The 25,219-nt window shown below is 36.1% G+C and overlaps 2 protein-coding genes across 25 annotated transcripts in view; one reads left to right on the top strand and one right to left on the bottom strand.

Annotated features, from left to right (window-relative positions):
• The window catches only part of LOC143143860 (tubulin monoglutamylase TTLL4), a 554,572-nt gene that overhangs the window by 415,589 nt on the left and 113,764 nt on the right, over positions 1 to 25,219 (bottom strand). The window lies entirely within an intron of this gene.
• Positions 16,494 to 17,009, top strand: LOC143143525 (uncharacterized). The gene has a single exon (XM_076304838.1). The coding sequence runs from the start codon at positions 16,494 to 16,496 to the stop codon at positions 17,007 to 17,009; it is 516 nt and encodes a 171-aa protein (XP_076160953.1).

Genomic DNA, 25,219 nt, shown 5'->3' with positions numbered 1-25,219 from the left:
TTCTTATTTGAATATTTGAATATTTCTATTTTATACACAACAGTCTGAACGAATATCGAGGACGTTCTCAAGTATAAAAAACTGACGCGGTGTTTAACGTGTTGAATAACTTTGTATGTAGTTTGTTCGCTAATAAGTGTTCGGTAATATGGCAACCTTCCATCGATGTTGAACCTTGAAACAAAATGGCAATTTCTGGAGAGTAAATTCGTCGCTTACTTTTCATCTTGAGACCAATGTAAGCACTCGAGATAGTTTAATCACTGGGCAAATAACGTCGTTACGTGTTTCCTGCACAAATTGTGTTCAGTTGTAACGGGTCAGAATGATCTGTTACTTCGGTAACTCTGAATACGTACTACAGAACGCGATAAAAACACCCACCTGCATACTTTGAATGGATACATTAAAAGTGAGCGAGAAAGTTACTCTTCGCAAATTTTCGTTTCGTTTTATGGTTCAAGATCAATGAAAGATCGCCTTTCAATGGCTCGTTGAATTTTTCTTTGTTACCTCGATATCTCAAAAATATGCTACATTAAAAATTAATAGTAGTAGAGGGAAGAATTTATCCGTATTCATCGGTCTGTCGTAATTATTGACAACTGATAACGTGCTAGGTGATGTTTTCCTTTTTACATCGCCATGAGCTCGTACTTGAGATACGAACCGGTTCTTTTCGTTGTTTTTGCGGTGAAATTAATTATTTTTCTATAGTTATTATTTACGCGCAGCAATGGTACTTCCGCAATATTGAAATTACCAAGTAAGTCATTTAACCTCAGTGGTAACAGCCGATTACACCATAATCCATGGAATTTTAAAGAGAATCTCAGACGAATCGTTTAAGCGATGATCGGTCAAACTTAATCGGTCACTCTTGCAGTCACGCCTTGCATTACGCGTATTCTGAACCGGGAAGAGAATTCAAAGGCAAAGTGTTTTTTTTTAACAACGCGTCTCTCAAATTATGATCACTGGTTTTCTATGTTCTCTTCTCGCCAGACGATATTCTAGATGAAAATTTTGCCTCCTTACAACGATCAAATACTGACCTGGATACATAACTTTTTTTTTTTTTAAATCATATTTATGCATAGGTACAAAGTGACGTAACAATACCTTTATCGAATGTCGAACCATAATGGAGCAGTAGGGCTAGGAACAAACTTTGTTCTATCGCCATCGCGTCGTGTGCATCCCTAGGTTACAAAATTTTCTTGGCATTTTGATCAGATCGATTGTACTCGATAAGATAAGAATATCAATATCGTTCGTTGACAAAGAATTCCTTAGAAATTTCTTAAAAGTGCTATTTAAACAATTTAAGTAGCATTATCGATAGTATTTAACTTGTTTCCCAATTTGAGCACAAACTTTTACTTTTAGTAATCATGGTGTACACGAAACCTATAAATAACTTATAAAACGTATATTTTAAAGGTAAGAGTTTGTATTTAAGACTTGCGAAAAGTACCAACTTCTGATATTTGAATTCTAGTTCTAACGAATATTATAGAAGCTGATCGCATCTTTTTACACACGACGGGTACAAGTTCCAATGTGTAAATGACACTGGTGTAAGACTTACGTGTAATCGATATTTGAGAAAATTAATATTCGGACAATTGACGCTCTACGGTACGCTACTTAAATATACTTAAAAAACCTCCAAACGATAATACGCTCACGAAGATACAACGATATACGGAAAATATTTTTGTTTGCATTCGTTAGATCACGCACACGTCCCTTATCGCTCGCATTAAGTGAACAAAAAGAATGGTGAGAATACTTTTGCTAGACACAAGCACAATTTTATCAAAACAAAGAATGATTTTCGAATTACAGACTGGCGTCTCGCGTTAGGCGACATTGCCCCAGATTTCCCTGCAGCGAAATAAAAATGTAATTTTTCTAAAATCTGTGCATTCTAGAGACATCGTTGTAATTGTTACCAACGATTCTGTTACCCGACACTTCTTTCCTTTTCGTAATTTTTAAATATTTTATATGTGCCTCACCAATTATTGTTATTACTCAACTCACGTTATTTATACAGTAACAATAAGTATTATGCGCTTCTTTTCGTATTGTAGATAAGTCACATAAGAAAATGTAATTATTAATTTGACCTTACCATCATTTAGTCGTTAAAAAAATAAAAAAGTTTCATTGGTGCGGCTCAAGTTTCCATTTACTACTTTGAACACTGAAAACATTTTTATTTTATTACATTTATATCTTTTAAGATGAAGTCTAGTCAAAAACATATCTCATAGAGATGTTTTTTATGTTTTACTGTAGAATAAGAATCTGTAAATGAAAGTATGATTTTGTTAAAAAAAAAGAAACCGAAGTTGACTTTAAAATAGATAACCTCGAAAACGCTCAACGAGTAAATAATGAGATTCGTTGTTTTTAAAATCTACTCGGATGTAAAGTTTTCAAATGAACACCCTGCATATAATATTCGTATATTCGGTTCGTTTGTTCTACCGATAGATACCTACATGATCTTTTTTAATGAATTTACATTTGGAACACTGATTGATACAATTCTGTTATTATAATCTCCTATTCTTGATCTCCTACACTTGACAAAACCATTATTCGACGAGGATCCAAACCAGGGATCGAAACATTAATTGTTGATCCTTTGACTGACATACCGAGGAAAGTAAAATTAAACGAAGTCGATTTAGTAATCGATTCAACGTTCCGACCTATAGCGAAGCCCTTTTTCGAAGAGAATTAGTGAGGTGCGACGTATCTAGAATATAATACGATAAACTTGAGAGATAATTACCAAAAACTAAATACATTCGTGAATTGTAAAACATACTGGTTCGGTATCTTATGTGGTATACTAGAGTTTTCATTCTTTTGTAAAAATACATACACAGTTGTATCTGAATATATTTATAAATAATGTAATAACAATTGCGGTAAATACCGTTTTACACAAATTGTGTGCATTTGTAAAATTTTAAAAATGTCTAAATCAGAAAACGAATCGATGCTAAAAAAAAAACAATCTGAAGCGAATTCGAAGACAGGAAGGTGTGTGTGTGGGTCTGTGTGTGTCAGAAAAAATTTATAAACATAGTCGAGTAGACGCTTTACGAAAAAGCTGTGTAGCAAAAAAATGAAATCACGACGAATTTTCTTTAGTACATTATAGTGTAAGAACAAGTCGATGATGTTCATTTAATGTGTTGATAAGCGCATTGTACTGGATATAATACTTTCTATTAATCTCGTACTGTGACTACTCTGTTTCAAAATGATGGTCATATTTGTCAAGATCGACACGATTAAAAAATGGAGTTAGGTCAATGAATAATCCATACCAGTACAATATGTATAACGAAATCGAAACGAATCATCCTGGGTGATTTCAAATAGCAAATACAATGCAAACGCAATAAACATATTACACAAATATATTATCGACTTATGTATACGCTATAATATACTGAAAGAGAGTTTGTCATGGTTTTATATTTTTGTTATAAGTATTTAATAAAGTGTTCGACGACTATGTCTATAGATCTTTGTTTTTAATTTTAACTCGTAGAAATGGATATTGGCATTGGTTGGTCGTTGAATCTTGATGCAACCTGTATAACCGTGCATAAACTATATATATATATATATATATTGCATACATAAATCGATCTTATCTCCTATCTCGAGATATTTTTAGAATACAAGAAGCGTATCTTCGACCACAAAATACACAGTAGATAAAAAAATTATTTGTGCACTGTATTATAAGGAAATTCCCCTAATCTACAAGTCTGATTTTAATGAAAGTTTATGCACGTGTAAAGCACACTGGACCATATACGACATCGTTTTCTTGTCGAAACAAAATGTTCTCGAGAGGATAAAACCAAAACCCGAAAATTCAAAATTTCTTAATTTTTTCATACAAATTTTTTGTACGGCGCACTGAAAAGTGAATATTTTTCCGTGAAACAATTTTTGCTGCACCTCGCCAATTTCTTTATAACGAAGTTATAAAGAAAAGTGAAAGTCGTTGCAAGCTCTCGTGAAGCTTTTACAGTGCCACCTTCTCTTCGATTTATGAAATACAACTTCGTAATAGTGCAAAGTAGAGCAAAACTTTTCGTACGATAAAACGTTCAGCTCTTAGCGCTCTGTCGTTCTATTGCAAAAAAGCCCCGAGAAAAATTGCATTTAAAAAATTCAAGAAAATATTAAAACCTTTGAGACTTGATTTCACCTTCTTAAAGAAATTTTTCGTGGACAAAAGAATTTCTTTGTGCACTGTTATGCTCTACGTGCGCACAAACTTTCACTAAAAACAGTTTTACAAGTAAGAAGAATTTCCTTACAATACAGGATACGAATACTTTTTGAAGTCACTGTACGCATAAAGAATGCGGGTAACTTCTGTGCTGGAAAATCGAAGGACGACTCAAAAAAAAAGAAACTGATTTCTAGATTCAAAGGGAGCCATCGATCCGCTGAAGATGCCCGATAATTTCGATATTTTAATTATTAGATTCAAACGATGACACAAACGCGACATTTTTTACTGAACGATGATCGAAAAATGGATCCAACTAGACTCGTAGCTATTATTCTATTTGGAAGCCACGGTCCACGAACAAGGACTCTACGTCCATTCCGTGCACCGTAAAACAAACACGTAAACGGGCAGCATCGTGTAAGCAGGTAACCAAATCCGTGCCGAGCGGAGGGAAACCTGGTATCTCGATCATGAAATCAGTACGATTACATGGTCGAGCACGAGAGGGAGAAAGGAGAAAAACCCTAAGGGCGAAACGAGAGGGAAGAAATGTTGGGGAGAGCGACAGCACGAAGAGGATGGCCTTCTGGATGCACCTGCCGGTGACGTCAGAAGGGACTTCTTGTTTGGAGCTGTACAGCTCCGGGGGTCACTACTACTGTTTCAGCACAGCCTCCGCTTCTTCTCATTGTTTCTTTTCTACCTTTACTTCGCAACACGGGCTACACGAAGAATCGCGAAAAGAGCACTCACCTCCCCTTTACTCGGGAATTATTTATATGCTAATGAAAATCTCGTAGAAAGGCGTGATATTTGCTCGATATGAGGATGCGGTTGGAAAAAAGTACACGTTGAATACTTTTGATCGGTTGAGCCCCAATGATGCAATTACCGTGTGCGAGAATAGAGATACCGATTACGAATGTCGAACAGGACGCAAATACAATTTTTTCTTCTTAAGAAGGTGATAACTCTTATTTTGCTTAAAAGCAGCCTCGTAATTGTACAAGTGTACGCACAACATCAAGATGAAAGAACATATTTAAAGATATATTTTCAGCATGAAAAAGTCTTTCGATAAATAATGTAATGCGATAGTACTCTCTCTCAATACGATACTATCGAACAGTCTAAAATATAATTTTAGCAAATAGGAAAATATACGGCGATAATGCTTTATTAGCGTTCTGCGCTACACGAAACATTGTTTGAAACATAAAGGATAGTTATAATAAATATACCATGCAGCTACTTATTAAATATTTGTAATATCACGATCTCGCTTTAAATTTGTATATTATTATATTATTATTTTATATTTTATATATATATTATTTTACGTGTACACACAAACACACAAACACACAAGATGCGGCGGAATTCATAGCACAACCGAAAAGGGGATAATTCCGTATTAGAAAATGAACAAAAAATGCAAGATTTGCAAAATTTGGTATAAAGCATTTTCATTTGCAGCTAAATTTATTTCGTTCTTATAAGATAGACACTTTGTCGCAATTACGGACTGTTACAAAAATTATTTACGATACGCTTCAAGTAATACACATTATCGTTTGTCGGGATAAATTATCGGGACGATGCCGATTGAGAAATCTTTTCCTATATACAATCGACGTGCAACGGAATCATTACAATCGCAAGCTCTCAAAATCGGGATTAGACAATTCTGTATTACTACGGTTGTGGTATTTACGTACCAAATCGGAACCAATGTTTATAATTTTATGCGTAGCGATATAAACAGTCTAAAATCGTGGCAATGTCTCTTACGTGAATAGTACAAATTTTCAAATTCGCCTCTCTCTCTCTCTCTCTCTGCGCGCGCGCATATGTCTAAAGAAAATGATTAACCGAATCTATCGAAAAAGAAAGAAAAACTTAACAGGAATTACACGGGCGTATCTCGGCGTGTCAACCACGCATGGAAAATAAAAAATTATATATTTTTCATTATAATACGACTATATTATCGATAAATTGGCGAGGTTCTCCCATTGGAGATACGTATAGACTAAACCCGATGTAAACTATTTTTAATTAAGTGTACACACGTTTTGATAGATAATATTTTCATAAAGATATAATGTCAAATACAAACAATTTGTACAACTTTCCGGCCTATAAACCATTGTAATCTAGTCAAATTTCGAGAATGTTTTTCGTTCGGAGAAAAACTTGATCTTAAACAATTGGACGGTTAAAAAAAAAATGAAGAAAAACGATTACGTCGCAATACTCGTCGACGTACAAATGTATTAATTACGCAACGAATAAGATTTCATTTGACTTTGTTCTTTATTGCAGAGTTGAAAAAAAAAATTTATTCAAGTAAAACATTTTTTATAAATTTTGCAAATAACGTAAACACACACACACACACACACACACACATATGCCGAAGTCGTAAAAGCTAGAGTAAAAATTTCGTCAGGAACCAAGATTATCTTCGGATATACGATTATTATTTTCAAAATTATTTCTCAAATCGAATACCATTCGAGATTCGAGCATTTTAAAAACGATCGATGTATCGATTCTTGTCCCGTATTCGAAGTATATCGCGTGGACGGTTTAAGTCGTCGGTAGTAGCGAAAGGGTTAATAACGAAATTCATTCTTGTAGATATTAATATTAGAGTGCGCTTGTTTGGTGTCAACCTTTTAAATCAATGACATAAAATTAAGTTGACGCGTGACGGGAAGAAGCGCGAGCCTCTTTCAATTGTGCAACCGCACATCAGGCTTATTAATTAAAACGACCGCGAAAACGTCCACGAACCGACGATACAATCGGAATTCCGGTGAATGGCGTTTTAATCAAGATCGTGTCACTTCGTTCACCTAATGCCACCAGCAACGTCAGAATCGTTGGTCCGCGAACCAACGTTTTATCTGATGAACGTTCGTCCTACCCTGGATATTTGCATAATCTAATATCCCTCGCTTTAACCGAAGCGTAGAACGAAACCATATTCGTCCCGATTCGTTGTTCCTTTTTTCGATCACACTTCACACCTTATTCCGCGGAACGAAATATCGAAAAAGGAAAAACATCAGAATCAATTCGGTTGTGTCTTTTGGCAATTTTACATATGCGCGTGAATTCAGGAATTTGCAAATAAGAATTTTTTTATCAATTTTGTGTCGGGAAGATCATTTTTCGACCTACATGGAAAAGAATACATATTTATTTCGAAAGGTCGATTCCGTGGTTAACAGTTTCGGAAATAAAAATGCATTTAATATTTATATAGTACGTTTTCCTGAAATTGGACAAAACTCGCAACTGCGACCTATCTATCTATCTATATATATATATATATATATATATATAGATTTACAAGCAGAATCATGCCACGCCAAATCACTTTTTTGAAATATATAAATATATATGATTCTGCTTGTAAATCTCTTAAACAAATTTACAGGAGTTGCTCATTATTTACAGTTATAATTGTAGCATTTTCCTCGCTTTGCAAAGACAATACGTTAATTAAATGTCATAATTATTAAAAAGAAAAAAAATGACCGGTTAATATTTTTCGAGCATTACAAAAATGTTTCATAAACAAATCCCAATTTATAGAATAACAGAATTTAATTGCATTATGTCTTAATGTTTACCAGTCGAGCGTTTCCCGTCGCAATAAATTAATTAATTGATTCACTAATTTTCGAAATATGTATTCTCAGTATCATATTCTACATCCAGTGGAGATTAACCTGTTAAATGTAACACGATGGATCGTAAATAATTTATAATTAATTTGTGTTTCGAGAAATCATTTTAATATGTATTCAACCAATCGAAATTAAACGGTATACAAAATGAATCGTTTAAATTATAAATCAAAAATTTTGTACGAAACATAAATATTCTCAATGAAATCATTTAATAATTGTATTGAAAATTAGATTCTCAACAAGTGTACGATTAAACGTTAACAAATTGTAATTAATGAATCGTTGTTATATGTGCGAATAAATATAGATTTATTTTCTCTTTCTGTAATAGAAAAACTAATTAAATATGAGAGAAAAACTAATTAAATATCCGCTAAACTTCAAAAATGTTGGCGGTGTTCAATGCACACGGAAAAATGAAATTCAACAGAGATACAATAATAATAAGAATGATAAAACCGTTAATATTGCAATTTGTAAACACTAGGATTGATTTTATCATAGTAGCGAAATGGTTCCGTTTGCCTATCCTTCCTTTTATTACCGTTAATTCGTAAATTTTAATTTACCAAAACACGTTCGACTATTCTTTCACACAAACGCTATACCTGCATTGGTACACATGGATATATAGAGCAATATGTAGACCAACGAAGTCTGTGTTTCTAAAGCCGGAACGAAGAGACCGATCTCGCATTAATTAGAATTCGACGATCGTATTGGAAACCGGTTACAAAGCCCATTCGAAGGAATAACGAGAACGTACATTCGATGTTTCAAGGGCTGCGAAAGACATGGACAGATGTATCTATGCACATGTGCAGTGGTTTATACTATTCTAACAAAACAATCGAGATATGTCTCTTGGCGAACCGGTTTTTGTCTCTGTGGAAAACAAGTAATGCAGGAAATTACCCATTTCCTCAATTTTCTCGAACGCCAAAGAATTTGAAAATTAAGGGAAATGTGCTACGACTATAAGGTCCAGTAATTTCGAGCTATTATAGATTCTCGAGAGATAAAAGGTAGCAAAATATGTATATGAAAATTTAAACGCGTCAAATACTTGGCAATATTACATAAACCGAAGGCACGGTAGTCGATTATAAAGAACATGATTGTTTTTTTCCCACCTTCCACCCTCCTCCCCAACCACCACCTACTGAAAGAGAGGAAATTTTAATCGCGTAATCTACACTGATATTTTAAAAATAATCGTCCACCGTCATACCTATCGGTTTCTTAGTATAATCGAAATAAAAGTGCGATAAAGTTTATTTAAAAAATTATTACGCGTTATATCGATCATAAATAACACGATTTTCTTAATTTTTTTTCGACGAGTTTCATTTTCCACTTATCGTGGTTTATTTTTCTGTGACTACGAGACGAAAACTTGTATTTCTTGCACGCGACTAAGATGTGCAATCGAAGCCTAACAGAAAATTAAAAAGGTAGGATATTGTATTAGAATATGTAAATAAATATTTACATTAATCTTACCATGTTCCGTTCACGCATAGATAGAAAAAGTAAGCAAACTTTAACAAAAAAATGACAAACAGCGTGTTAGTCACGATATTGATATGTAGCATTTCCTTGTAAATGATCGGCACGAAATATTCCCATTTTTCATAAGGAATGCAAGTAACGTGTCATCTGTAAGCGGCTAATTAAACGACTTTCGCAACACACATAATAATGTTGAAGACTACACGATAGCATAATTAAAGACGTAATATCTAAAGGAGGTGTAGAAAACTCGAGAATAGAGTTTTAAAATTTGACAGACTCTGTTAGACGTTTTTCAACACTATACCCAAGGTATCGGACTATTCCTGTTTAAAGCTGTCTCTACTATATAATAAAACATGTTATACAGCAAAGTTACAGAAAAAAATATTATGTAACACATTTTATTTTTCTGTTCGATAGCAAGTTATAGAACCTTGCTATATAATGCATTTTGTTACATAGTGTGGATGCAGTTTAATGATTATATTGTAGCAACAAGTTATAATAATAATAATAATGAAAACGTATTATATAGAAAAGTCAGAAAGAAATCGGTTGGTAAATCAGTTTACAGTTAAAAATTATCATTATATAGTGGTCTATTGAGCTTGTCGCCTGCATATAATAATAATAATAACGACGACGATGACGATGACGATGATGATGATGATGATGATGATGATGATGATGATGAAAACGATGACGACGATAATGCTAATGATAATGATATTAATAAGGGAAATGTGTTACGACTATAAGAACAAAAGAAACGAAATCAAGAAACAAAGGGGAATATTTCAGGGAGATTCGCTCAGCGACCTATGGTTTTGCATGCGTATCAACTCACTATCAAGCGCACACTCAAGAGGTTTTGAAACATGGTTTCAAAATAAAGCACCAGAGTATACTACAGCACACACTGAAACACCTACTGTACATAGACGATATTCAAATTTTTGCAGCAACCAAGACACTAATGCAATCCCTTTTAAAAATAATAGAAGATTCAACGAATGATACAAATATGAAATTTGAAATCGAAAAATTCAGAATATTAACAATAGAAAGAGAGAAATATCAAATACGAAATACGATAGAAACACTCGACAACGAAATACTACGAATCATGAAACCCGAATGCACACACACACCTCAGATTCGAACAAAATACAAGCATAAATCATACGCACAAACATTCCAAAGAGCAACTGAAAAAAAATACAAACAAAGACTAACGTAAATATTTCAGTGAGAATTATGCGCCAAAAATACATTCAAAGCGATCAATATGTACGCAGTACCGGTTCTAACGTACTCATTTAGGATAATTAAGTGGTCAGAGCCCATCGTAAACAACATCCAAATACATGTATCGAGAGAACCACGATCAGCCGGAAGGAAGAAGGGACAGGTCCCATAGACATTCGAAAATTACACAGCAAAGAAATACAAAACCATAGGAACTATTTCCACAACAAAACTACGGATCTTCGTATAGCACTAACGAAAGCAAACAAACAATATAGACCTACGGTAAGTCAACCTATGATAAGAAAATACACAACGAATCAACTATACCCTTACAGCAGATGAAACAAAAATGGGCAAGAAAACCATTACACGGTAAACACTACACATCGTGCAAAATTCAAACACAGATAAAGAACTATCCCGGAACAAGAAGGATTCATTGTAGCAATACAGGACAGAATCGTAGCCACAAACAATTATAGAAAACGCATAATAAAAGAAAATATAGATACAAACACGTGCGAATATTGCCATCAGGAAAAGGAAACGCCAAGAACTTTCGACACAATATGAACCAACAAAAACACACGTACCGTACTACAAGTACATCTCCAAATACATGCAAGAAAACAAAGATTAAAAACAACTTCGACGCAACACTGCACACTGTCGTAGATAAAACTGTCGTATGTAATAGATCGGAGTAATAGATATCGCATTACCGAACAATTGACAATGTACGAACGGTACAGACGAATAGAGAAATAGTCACATATCGGTAGATTCGTTCTAATAGCAGCCTGTGCACGATATAAGCTTTAATAAATAAACACGTTTCAATTATTCCGAATTCTAAATATTAACTCGAGTCCTCGTATTTCTTGTAAAAAATCGCAGAACTGTATTCCTACACCAGACAGCTGAAAAAAAAAAGCTATTCGAAATTCTTCGTTTAAATCATCGATCCGAACGAAGAATACAATAATAGACTTAGTTGCGGAGCAATATCGTTGACCAAAATTCCGTACGAATTTACCGGAGTCTTTCGACAAGCGAATAAAAAATAAACATTGAGAGAACGTATCTCGATACACGGAAAATTGTTTCTTATTATAGGAACGAGCGCATCGACTTCACCTGCCTCGAACTGTAGTTCGAAAACGCAAAGTGAAAACAAATACCCCCAGTGTACCTGTTCACGAGGAGGTCAGACGGTACCCCACGAAGCGATCCAGCTGATACGTCGCGTCGTTGGCCCTTCGGGATTTGCCACGACCTTCACGAACCCTCTTCCCGACCTCAACAGGTTCGTTCAAAAGGGTCACCCTGAACTATGCCACACGTGCCCACTTTTGAAAAAGGACGAACGATTTATCCGTTTCTCGAACCGTAAACGATTACTACTGCAACAATTCAACCGCTGTTGAGTCTAGAAATATAATTACTCGCAACTACCGGACAATGGGACCATGATCTTGTTATTCTTTAACTCGCGTTGAGTTTAATAAATCGCAGTCCATATTTTAGTCCGTATACGGCTCACGGTAATCGCTTGTTCGACACTACCGTCCTTATTTCGCTTTAGCTTATTTATGAGCATCGCATATAGGTTGGCACGCGTATGCCGCGCGTTATAAAATACTAATATATTTTCTTCGCAATATTAACATTTCTTCTCGATTCTTCGATTCGAAAAACCTTATTATTCGTTTTCAGCGTTACGACCACGATATTGTTCTTTCGAGTGTCATTTTAAACAATTGTACGTTTATCTAATTTTAATGTTCCGGAAACCCAAAAACAGCACAATCATACTTTCGCGTAACAGTTTTAACTTAGGTATATGTATATTGTAACGTGTAAATCGCTTCCACTGTTTATTACAATCATCTAGGTATATTGTATCGTAGAAAATATTTATCCATCCCTGATACGTTGATCAAATTTTGAGCGCATTTTTATTTTATAATTTTACAATTGATCACTTCTCCCGAAGAAAAGTGACAGAATCAAAGCAAAAACGTTGAATTACAATTTTATTTCGTGTCCTTGGTAAAACCCATGAACGTAAACCTTGTGTAATTTAACACAAGGTATTACGTATGAGTCTGCGCATTTCGACATTTACGCGACACTTGTGTATACTTGTATTTCTACACAATATACGCATATATATAATTAATATTAAATTCATTTGAAAAATACAATCACATTTCTTGTTAGAAATATTTGATATTTAATACAAATTAGACTTGCAAATAGCACGATGCTTTCGTTCCAAAACAAACTACTTTATAATCGATAAAATAGAAAGACTGAAACAAACGTTTACGATCAGTTACGTGAATTAATTTAGTTTCTATTTCTAGGTGTTTCGTATAACCGGCGTTTGTTTTTAAAAGAGCATCTGTTCTTTCGATTTCAATTGCACCTTTTCCGACAAATGATCCAAATTTTAGGCACGATCGTTAAAATCAACTATCGATGTTTTTAATAAACCCTACAGGTACTCGATCGAATTTAAATTAGAAGACTGGATGGCCGTTCAATCTTTATCTTATTGAAACGCGACATCTTTATTTAACATCTTTTCTAAAATATTGGTAGAATGCTGCGCCATTGGTCGTCGTAAATCTCCAAATCATAGCGTTACCTTGTCCGAATTTAATACGTCTATTTTGAAGATATTTTAATTCAAATGTAATTAATATTTTAAAGAAACCGTATAATTATGAAAATGACACCGAAAGTAATGGTAACGCTAAAGAAATCGAGATGACGCAAAGTATTATCAATTTAATTGATAGCTGTAAACTGGTTGGATTTTCAGACATAGAAGTAGACCAAGGATTGGTATTCGACGCTTTTCAGAGCTACCAAATGTTTACAAACGTACAACACACATTTTATGGCACTATACCTTTAATTTCAAAACAGTTTAAAAGGTCCAATGCCACACCCAAAGAAGTTAGGACTTTTCCGAATCAGCATATTTATAGAAATGAAACATATATGAGGAATATTTAAGAATAGTTGTAGAGAGTTTTCAGGTAATTGTATTTTCCAGTGTAGTTTCGGTCACGCGGTTATAAAAGTTTTCCCTACTTTTTCAATCAGAAGCAACAACGTGAACCGTTTCTGCCCATGGCAACAAGTTTTGGCAATCAAGGACCAATTAACAATACGTGTTAATAATATAAACAGCTACTATATCATATATTTTCCCAACTGTTCGCGCGCGCTCCAAAAATTCACGTTCCACGTTGAAACTGATTTTATCGTACCAACGCTAACTTTTATTGGAAGGATCGAAGCAAAATTTTCAAATATACGTATTTTCCATACTGATCTATTATTTTGGCAAATTTATAAAGACCCGACACAACGAATTGTATAAAAATGTATAAAAAGTGAAGATTGGTTAAAGTATTGTTTAAACAAATCGATGTTTTGCAAAACTGTTTGGAATGTTAAATTCATTATTAAAAAGTATGCAATTTATGTTGAAGGAACTTTTTTCCATGTCTCAGCATTTTCAAAATATCGAGGTAAGTGTGTTTTTCTCCCCCAACTTAGAGGGTTGATTTCACTCCCTAAATATGGATAATAGCAGATAAAAAAAATATCTGTGAAATATTTTTCTAAGAACTATTTTATGTGCAAGTTTTATTAAAGTCGGCGATTTACATTTAAGTGATATCCTTTGTTAGAGCATTAGATTTTCTTTTGCAAATTTTGACAGATCGGTGTTCATTCTATTGTATAAAAGTTCGTACAATAATATGATAATAATAATTGTAACGGCTGGTGACCTCCTTGTCTGCTACAGAATTGATAATAAAGCAAGAAAAGAAAAAAATATAATAACAAAATGAGAAATTGAAGTACCAGAATACTAGAGATTTGAGAATATAGAGTATAAGGAAGGTAACTAGAATGTTTCAATTCCAAGTACACCTAGAAGAAAGATACCTACGTTCTCGTACCTATTATTATTTCCTAAAAATTTCAAATATTGGAACGAACTTGCGAACGAATCACTGTGCACGATATGTCTGTATCGTCTGTACGCGTCTGCGTATAGCGATACACCTTAGAAATAATGCGTGTGTGTCTGTGTGAGATAAATTTTCAAAATTCGATCAATTAACTCGTAAAAGTTGACTGAATTGAAGATTCATCCGATTCGAAAGATGAACAGGTTGGTAGAAAAACCTGTTAGTCCGATATAAATAGAGAGAAGAGCCAAATGGTAGATTTCACTCGTTGCTTATTACGAGGGTGTCGTCTAGTGAGACCCTCTCTGGGGATGCGGACACAGTTGCGAGAGGGAGAGAGAGAGAGAGGGAGAAAGAGAGGTTCGAAGAAGCGGCCCCGAGGCGTAGTTAACGGTGACTCTGACGGATGTCAGGGCTGTCTTGACGCGTCTACACGCTCGAGCTCCGTGTGGTAATGGAAGAAGACGAAGGGCGTCGATGTTGCTCTTTAATTACCGTATCGTGAAATCTTCAACGCCGACTTGTTTATTAGAGTTCGGAGGGATGATTATCTTTGCAGCTTCGCAGAAAATACGCAGTGGATGAAAAAAGTATTTTTACACTATATTATAAGGAAATTCTCCCAACTCACCGGTCTGATTTTAACGCAAGTTAGCTGCGCAACTAAACCGTGGATAAAAAAAAAAAGAAGAATTTCTCTACAAATATATCGCGCTCTGGGTGCGCGCAAACTTTCATCAAAATCGACCTTACGGGTAAGAAGAATTTCCTTATCGTATAGGGTACGAATATTTTTTAGGAGCGAGCGTGGTAGTTAACGCGAGTGACTCCCTTTCGAGTAGAAAAATGTGACGTGGATGGTTCGCGAGCGTTGAAGGGGTACTCTTAAAAGTATCGTTAGGTTGGATTCGAAATTCGAAGGATATTATCTTGATTGCGCGTAGGAGCATTTAGCGCTAACAATCTTTCGTTTGGATTCGATTATCCGGAAGAGTCGGTTAAGCGAGAGCGAGCGATCAATTTGATCTCGTTGGAGGCGAAACGCTGTACGGTTTTCGGCTCCGGCGTAAATCTATTCCGTAGCGCGCAAACTCGCTCGACAAGTCGAAACCTGTCGCAACAGGTTCGAGCCGGTCCTCCCCCGAATTGGGAAAATATCCACCCTTTTGATGGTGGTACTGCGCGGTAAAGGAGCCGAAAGAACCGGCTTCGGGTCTCTCGATGGAAACCGGAGAGGAGCCAAAGGAAAGGAAGGATCCACCGAGAGGAAGGGTCTACGAACGAGGGGGTGATCGCGGGGGTGGGTGAAGAAGCAGGGACCTGTGCAGGTCGGGGTGGTAGGTTGGATTAGTGTCGGAGGGTATCAGAGGAGGGAGAAAAGCGGCAGATGGTCGGCGTGGATCCTGACGTGGGAAGCTCCGAATTCCCCAAGTTCCCACAGCCAGAGTGCACCTGCCCTCCCCACTCTGTCACCCCGTGCTGCTCGACCGGGCCTATATAAGGTCCGGGGTTGCTCGTCTAAGGCATCATTCGCTCACTAGCGGTTCGTTCCAAAGCATCCGAAAAGTACGCTCGCTCTCTCGCTTCTGATTTTCGGAGCAGCTTCGTCCACGCTTCTTCGGGGATCGAGTTCGAACGAGGTTGCAGCGCGATCGGTTCGTACGGAACGTGCGAGACTCGGGCAACGCTCCTTTAAAACCGGTTCAGTGCGTCGACGATCGACAGAGGACGAACACAGCAAAGATGGCCGCCGCCACCACTATGGGCCACGTGTTCGAGTTCGAGTACGAGAACGAGCTGAACGACAATCTTTACAACCTGAAGATGTCGGGGAAGAGCACCGCCAGTTTTACCGCGAGCAACATGCGGCTCAGACGAGCGCTGAAGCCCATTCTGCGGTTATTGAAGAAGAGGACCACGAACAGGAGCGGTAAACAGGGAAAGGAGCAAAAGACGGTACCGCAAGCGGAGATATTCACCGAGGAGGTCGATAACCAGAACAACGCGAACGAGGCCTTGGAGAGGAGACTATTGGCAGAACTTCAGGACGCCGAGGAAGGAGCTGCCATCACGGTCTGCTTGGACGGGCAAATGACAGTGGTGCCGGTTGTACCTGGTCAGTGCTACGTGCCTGTTCATTTCGCGCACACCCACGCAGGGGATTTCTACTGGACGACCCTGAGTATGGCAGACAGTGACCTGTGCTACAAGGAGCGTGCTTTCTCGCAGCATCAAACGCCCGAGATGCAAGTCGCGTGAGGAACGAGAGATCTTCTCGATCAGAGGACTCGATGAACCTCATCTACCTCATACGGAGATTCCGGTATCCCCTGGAGATACACGAGACACCGATACGGTTCCTCGTCGAATCTTCCAAAGTATACGTACCTTGGAGGTTCCAAGGACCGATGACCGAGGACCGAGGACCGAGGACAGCGTACGGAAGAAGACGATTCTCCTCCTGTCAGACTGCCTTAAATAAGATTGCTTCGAAACTGTGATATATAGATTTTAGGTTACGATCGCTTCCTAACTGATAGTCGCTTGGTAAAAACGATATTGTGAAGTTTCTCGCATGCGATAAATTGTACGTCCGCTCAGAGATCAGTTAGAGAGAACTCGATGTTTGAAGAATGTTATATTTTTTCTCTTAGTTTTTTTTTTTTTTTTTTTTCTTTCTCTTTTTCTTTTTTTCTTCCCCAATATTGCGACGATGCAACGACTCGATCGCAATTGTGATATTTGTACCTACTAGATTAATCGTAACGTATACATTGTGATATTGGCTTTAATATCGTCGGTACGAGCCGACAAACCTACCTACTGTCTTCCAATTTATTAAGAAAATAAATGTACTTTTAAGCCCATTCAACCTGTATCGTTTTCATTGATTCCTTACCGCGTTTGTCGAGTAGTCGATCGTAATTGATCTACAATGGAACGAAATAATTTTCGTACAGTCGAACGATCGTCTTTAAAACTGTTTTCAAATACGTGTACAACGAGCTCGTTTCGGATAAATCGTTGGTTCGGAGGATAATTGATTAGCCCTTCGTAACCAACGCGATATCTTTGATTTTCAGTCTCCAAAGAAAGGTTCATTCGTACCTGAAACTGGTTTAGAAACGCCTCGGGGGACTTTTCAGCCCTTCGATGCGTTGAAAAAAGATTCACCGGAGGATTTCGAATTTACCGTGTCAGAGAACGATTCCACAGGGTTCCATAGGGAACCTTTGACAAATTTTCCGCGATACGAATTTCTTAAAAAGCGTTCGCTGTATCTCGACTGGTTTTTTTATTATTAGAAATACAATCGTTCGCTTAGCCATTCACCATTTTCGATGAAATTTAAATACGTTGTCAGAACGAAACTCAACAATGAATTCTGCCTGCACCTACACGCGTCCGTGATATCACGTGTGCGTAAGCGTCTTACCGACGCGACGCTTGTCTAGTATTTCTGTAAACACGTGACAATCGCTAGCAAACAAGATGTACGTACAGTGGCTCCAAAAAGTATTCGTACGCTGTACCGTAATGAAATTCTTCCTACCTGTAAGACCGACTTTAACGAAAGTTTGCGTGCATATAGAGCATGCACGGTAACGCGTGTACAGAGAAATTGTTTCGTCCACGGGAAATTTCTTTGAGAAGGTTGAATCGAGTCTCGAAGATTTTAACGCTTTTCTTTTTATTTTTGCAACAGAACGATAGAGCGCTAAGAACATTTTTCGCGTGAAAAGTTTCGCTCCGTTTCACACTATTGCAAAGTTGTATTGGAAAAAATCGAAAAGAAAGTGGCGCTATAAAGTTGCAACGACTCTCGCTTTTTTTATAACTTCATAATCATGCGAGATACGACAAAAATATTCTTACCCACAATGTTCAGTTTCTAGCGCTCTATCGTTCAACTGCGGAAAAAGTGCCCCCAAAAAATTGTATCAAAAAGGCGGAGAAATGTTGAATTTTCAGATCTTGATTTTATCTTCTCGAGAACATTTTGCGTCGACAAGAAAATTATGTCGTCTGCAGCCCGGTATGCTTTATACGCGCGTAAACTTTCGTTAAAATCAGACTTCTCGGTTATGGGAATTTCCTTGTAATACAGTGTACGAATACTTTTTTTATCCACTGTGTGTACAACGAGCGAACTTAAAAACTCCAACCTACGCGGTCGGGACAAATGTAACACCGATCTCGTACAATCTTGAATTTTTTCACGAGTACGAGATCGGTGTCGATCGGGGGTAGACTTTTCCGCGTAATGTGTACATTTACGCGTACTCTGCCACGAATGAGTAGCTACGTACATAAATAGGCAGAATTCATTGTAACCGTAACTGCATCGAACAGCAGCTATATACGTATGGAAAAAAGTTGATCGAAATGTTGCGTTTCGCGAGATATTTAAATTTCATCGAAATCGTTGAGCCCTTTTATTCACATTTACCGTTTAATATTCTTACGAAAGTCAACGAGCTTTTCATTTTCTCATTTCATCGAAGAAGTAGAATCGGCTTCTTTCTAAGTATTGCCGCATTGTTATTGATTTTACAATCGAACCAAATATCGATAGAAAGGTTCTCTTTTTTAAATGCTTTCGTTCGATTACTCGTTTTTATGTAATTGATCGACATATGCACCAACCGCTCTTCGTGCAAATCGAAACAGGTTTCTTACGTAATGTTAAATTACCTCCTTCCGTTGCATTTGTCAAAATAGTCGAAATTATATGTATATAATATACAATAAAATCAGAACGTACGTATGTGTATTAGAAATAAAGAAAAGCTGGCATAAACTTAATCGTGTATACATTTTAAATTTATAATTACACAAAATTAATCGGGATCGAAAGTGAATAAACTTCATTCGTGTTTACAAAGTTTGTAAAATTTATGGTAATTAATTTTGTAAAACATTTTTACAAATATATATTTATATCGATATTCTAAGATATTGTAATAGATTACCCTAATAGTAACGGTGCCGAGAATGGAGTATTGATACTTGTATTACCCGTTACGTTTACATTGGCTTATCGAGTACGATTCAAAACTGGAGCGAAATTTAGGAAGTGGATTTACGAGGTACGTATCATAGAGACCGAATCTAGATAGAAAGTAGGGACACGTGTTGTCTGTACTTGTACGAGAAGCACGTGTCTCGCATGATTTTCCATATGTCCGATGGCGGGGGTAACCGAAAAATAACAAAAGATTTCAGTGTGTCCGATAGTCGTGTTTCCTATACGCGTTACGGAACAATAACGCAAGAGGTGAATAATTTGGGGACGGTCTACCGATAGGGTTAACCCGGTTCTCTCTACTTAACAGTCAGCCATCCGTGAGCTTCTAACGGATGGTCGTTTCAATGCTCTTTTCAATAGGATGAAAACCGCAAATGTTGCGTTCAAGATTAGAACAAAGAAGTAAAAGAACTGTCGATCGATTACAGCAAAACTGTCCTGAATTATTTTTTCAATCGTTACACTTCTCCATCGTAGCAATCGAGAATGTAGCGATACAGCGAATATAGTTTGAAAAATTAATCATCGTTACGTTTCACGGTACACTAGATTGTTCAATGAGTTTCGTCGTTCGATAAAACTTATCGAACAGTATAGTACTAGGTTGCTCGATAAGTTTGATCAAACGATTATTGAACAAAAATTATCGAACAACCTATTACGTACACATGTATGTAGCTACGTATAAAATACAATAAAGTCTCTTTTCGTGTACTTTACCTTAATAATTAAGAATTTAATTTTGCGATAAGTAGACGCTCTTACCAATTATAAATGTTTTCGATTGTTGGACGCGGTTTTAAAAATGAAAGATGATTACGTGTGCTTAAATTGACACTGTTTCGGTGGTTATAAATTGCAGTCGTTATTCTCGGAAAAGTATGAAATATTTTATAAAAAGATTTTGTAACGTAAAAATGATCGTTGCAAAGAAATTGCGACGTTTTCCGCCCTTTTATTTGATTCTTTGAACACGAATAATTAAATTTATAACAGTTTAGCTATCAAATATCGCCGATAATATTTCCAAGAATATTGGATCTCGCCTGCGAGAAAAACCAAGTTATGTGTACAATTATGTTACGAAACTGATCATAAAAGTCGCAAGAGTGGATCAATTTTCGACTTTTAACAGATTCTTGTACAAACTTCGTGAAAATAATATTTTTACGATAAGACAATATCGATGTGCGATAGGATGGTAAATGCTTCGATACTACGTTGGAAAATTGAAAACATCCAAGACACACTTTGTAGAAAATTTTTGGAAACCCCTATAAAAATTACACATCGACCTGTTTAATAAAATTCGAAAAAGAATCGAGAGGAAGACAGTAGAAGCCTAAAGGGCAGGCAACCCTTCGTACGACCTTGCATTAGGAATAACCAGTGCCAAACATCGAACTCGTGTTCGATGATTAATAAGATCTTTAAAGAGGATATGGAACAATTTCAACGAACATGAGAATCTATATGTATATACGATTTTTTTTTGTGAGTAATTAATTTTAGTCGACGACAGAAAATTAAAACGATGAAAACTGTAAAACAGAAAAGAATAGACAGGGATACAACGAGGCGTGAAATATAATAGAGATTTTTGTACAACTCTAATAATTTTTGTTGCAACTACCATCGTGAAGCAAAATTTATAGAGTTCAAGGTATTTGTCGCTGAAAAATATGAAATGTACAATGATGCGAAACGGTTTCACGAGCGAGCGATTTCTTAAAATAGTCGTAATAATAGATAGTTCGGTTAAACATTGTTAAGTTAAGGGACATGAGATCACATTCGAGATCACTTCTGCTAAAGTAAATCTATAAGCGATTTACGATAAATGTATTAACGTAATAATTTTAAGTAGAGAATAGTGAAAACTTTGAGTAGAAAAGGTGTTTTACAATGATAATTGAATATTTATTTGTAACTTCGCTTATTCGATTAAAGTGTTGTATCACGGCAATAATTGTGATTAGATATACAATGAAGAATATCGAGATGAGAGTAAATTTGATATTGATCGTAACACGAGTTTGGGTTTTACGTAGTAAAACGTAATGCACGATAAACGTGAAAATGAAAATGCTACGATATTGAAATACTTTGGAAGAAAAATGTGCAACCGTCGAAGTATATTGTGTAATTCTGTAGGATTTCGATAACCGTCAATAAAGAGAAATTATAACGAGAATTTCTTATTATCCGTCTGTAAACGAACCGTTGTATTTGTATGAACATTTTAATACAAAAATTAATCGGTAAAAATTATTATTATCGTCGTTGTTGTTGTTGTTGTTCTTTGCTGTTAGTTTTTCATCGGCGTTGTTCCGATTGTCGATGTTTCGCCGTGAATAGGCTGGCCATAAATAACGTGGGCATACTCGAACGAAACTGCTTCGAGAAATTTCATCTAAGGACATTATCCGATTCGCATTAAGCCGAACCGGCTATGCGACACTTCCCTCGTGTTGCAAATGTCAAATATGTATACTTAAAGGAGATAAACAGGATAGCTACACGAAATGTATCAATTATACAGACATTTTTCGTCGATCGGCTTAATCGACAGCGTTTCCAGCTACGAAATTAATTCATTACACGGCTCGCCGTAACTGGGGCGGCCGTTCCTTTTTCGTTTTATTCCGAATCCCCGACAAAACGAGCAAATCGGTCGGAAAGCCTCTCTGTTGCAACGCCGCGAGACCTTTTCGTCGAGTAATTGCGATGATTATGAAGTCCATGACGAGAAATTAGTTGCCCGACGGGGACCGATTCGAGCAATATCTTTGAAAATGATTAGCAATTTTTGACTCAATGATAGATGAAAAGATAAGTTCTATGAAATATAAGATAGGAGATTATGAAAAAGAATCTTGTAAATTATAAATTGGAATCCACTGATACTATATTTTCTTCCACGCTTCCGTAATTTTTGAAACACGCACAATTTCCAAATACAAATAATGCTTTACAATGGTCACTAAAGATGAATTTGGATAAGGATGCGTCGTGATACTTGGGCGAAAACTCTTTTTTAGCGAGTTCGAATAAAGGATCCAAACCCAGCTTTAGTTGTATTTGGAAATTGTGTGCGTTTCAAATATTGTTTTCCAGGTAGAACGACCGCAACAAACTTATTAAATGAAAATAGTTTCTTTTTTAACGTTTTACTTAAATTTCAGAATTAAAGGATTAAAAGGATTAAAGCGAAAAGTGAGTGGACAAATGTACTTGTAGTTCTGGAATTAATGTTCAATTTACAACTTGGTAGTTATAAGAACGTATGTGAGAAAAAGAAGTTAAACACGTTCGAGAAATTCAACGAGAAGAAGTTACAAAGATTGATCGGTTTTGGTAAAAATTGGTGTCCAGAAAAAAACAATTGCTATCGGCATCGATTACGAGTATTCCTTACCGCTGACTTGAAGTCTTGCGGGACGGCACCCATCCTCACAGAGCCGCAGATTCTAAGCCCTAGTCACAGTCTCTGACATAATAGTAGGAATAGATTTTTATTGCATCCCTGTTTCAATACGTGTACGAATACAAAGCTTGGAGACTATAAACCAGCGAGGTTTCGTTTATGCTTATACTTAATGCACAAAATGCCTGTTTTGTCTCATAAGAGTTATTTAATATAAAAAAGAATATTATGTAATATTAACAGTTCTTCTATAAGTGAAGCAACGAAAATGATTTTGATACGTAATTAATTTTCCTTAATGGAATCAAATATTTCGTATGACACAATCGGACTTAACTCTAGTTATTTTCCACAAAATAGTATTAAGCCACGATTCCCATGAGATAAAGCTCCAAAGGTATCAAAAGGGCGAACAGAATAATAAAAATCAGAAAATGAAGTCTTTTCTTAAAGGAAAGTGTACATCTTTTTAAGAAAACAATGCATATATTTTGTCCGTACATCAACTCCACGGAAGCTATTATAATATTTACCAAGAAAAATTTTTTTGTATTTAAATTTATAGCCGACCGGAATCTGATTAACTCTTGTCCGAAACATTTTTCATCAAATTATTGGAAGTGCCTGAAAAATCGTGGCGACAATTGTATGCAATACACTGTGTATAATTTCTTTCGAAATGAATAAAAAAATTAATTTTTATTTATTTCTAAATTATATTTTTCTTAAATAATTTTTGTTCCTGAAAAGAATTTTATTTACTTCTACTAATAATTATGTAACTAATGCTTTCCTAGCGTATCCTAAAAAACCAATACAAATTTTTGTCCTGCGTTAGGTATAACTAATGTACGTCGATGTCGATGGGGCTCATTATCTCTCTCTATCTCGTTACCTTCTTCGTCACTCAGTCCACATGTGTCTGTAACTGTCGTCACGAATAGCGGACTAGAATTGAACGTTTTAGTTTACAAATATGTCAAATTAATTGCTCTATTTTTTATTATTTTGTACAGAATGAATTGTACATATAACATTACACAAGGTTTCTCCTCTATATTCAAATATAACGTTTAAACAAAATTGCAATAATTTCAATACTTTGTTGGATGTCCTTTTTGTTTTGTAACGCGCTTTACACGATTTTAACTAAATAATTTTGAGCGATGTGCCTCCACTCTTTTGCTAACCGTAACTTTAATTCTTCTTTTATTCTTACAGGAGTTGTCCGAATATTACGATCTAATAAATCCCATAAATTCTCTATGGAATTTAAGCTTGGTAACTTTGACGGAGGTTGGAGCACTTTTAGACAATTGTATAATAGAAATTCTTGAATAATCCTCGAGTTAGTCACACGTCAACTTAGTACACGTCTTGTGTACTCATATTCGATACATTTTTTTCCAAATTTCGCTTTAATATGTTTATGACCTGGTTCTTATCTAAAATTTCATCAATGAAAATTAACTTTCCTACCTCGGCGGTTGAAACGCAGCCCCATACCATCAGGCTTCCATCACCGTGTTTCGTTGTCAAGTACCACGGTGTCCAAATATTAAATCGAGTAACTGTGTGTGTGTGTGTGTGTGTGTGTGTGTGTGTGTGTGTGTGTGTGTGTGTGTGTGTGTGTGTGTGCGTGCGTGCGCGTGCGCGCGCGCGCGTGTGTGTGTGTGTGTGTGTGCAGTGAAGAATAACATGTTCTTAAATAACGTTTCATTTTCGAGAAAATCTGGTTTGAAAATGGAAAATATGATCAATATCGGGATCATCCTAAGACTAAAATTGTATTTTATTTGTTAGACCAAACTCGAACGATGATCATTTACTCGTCCACTTAATTTTGTCCTCGATTCTATCTACTGCACTTACAATAACGCAAATTCGCTTTAAAGTTTCGTAGAACCCTCGATCCAAGTCCGAATCAACGAGACTTCTCTGGACATTGATTCCAAGAAAATTAACGTAAATCCGGATTTTCCTTTTAGATGTTAACTTGCACCATCTTAACGA

This window comes from Ptiloglossa arizonensis, chromosome 2 (assembly GCF_051014685.1).
Source record: "Ptiloglossa arizonensis isolate GNS036 chromosome 2, iyPtiAriz1_principal, whole genome shotgun sequence".
NCBI classification, from domain to species: Eukaryota; Metazoa; Arthropoda; class Insecta; order Hymenoptera; family Colletidae; genus Ptiloglossa; species Ptiloglossa arizonensis.
The sequence above is the reverse complement of the archived record's forward strand: the minus strand, read 5'-3'. Positions and strand labels throughout refer to the sequence as shown.

Excerpts from the sequence above, each read along its gene's own strand:
- LOC143143525 (XM_076304838.1), top strand. The coding sequence starts at position 16,494 with ATGGCCGCCGCCACCACTATGGGCCACGTGTTCGAGTTCGAGTACGAG.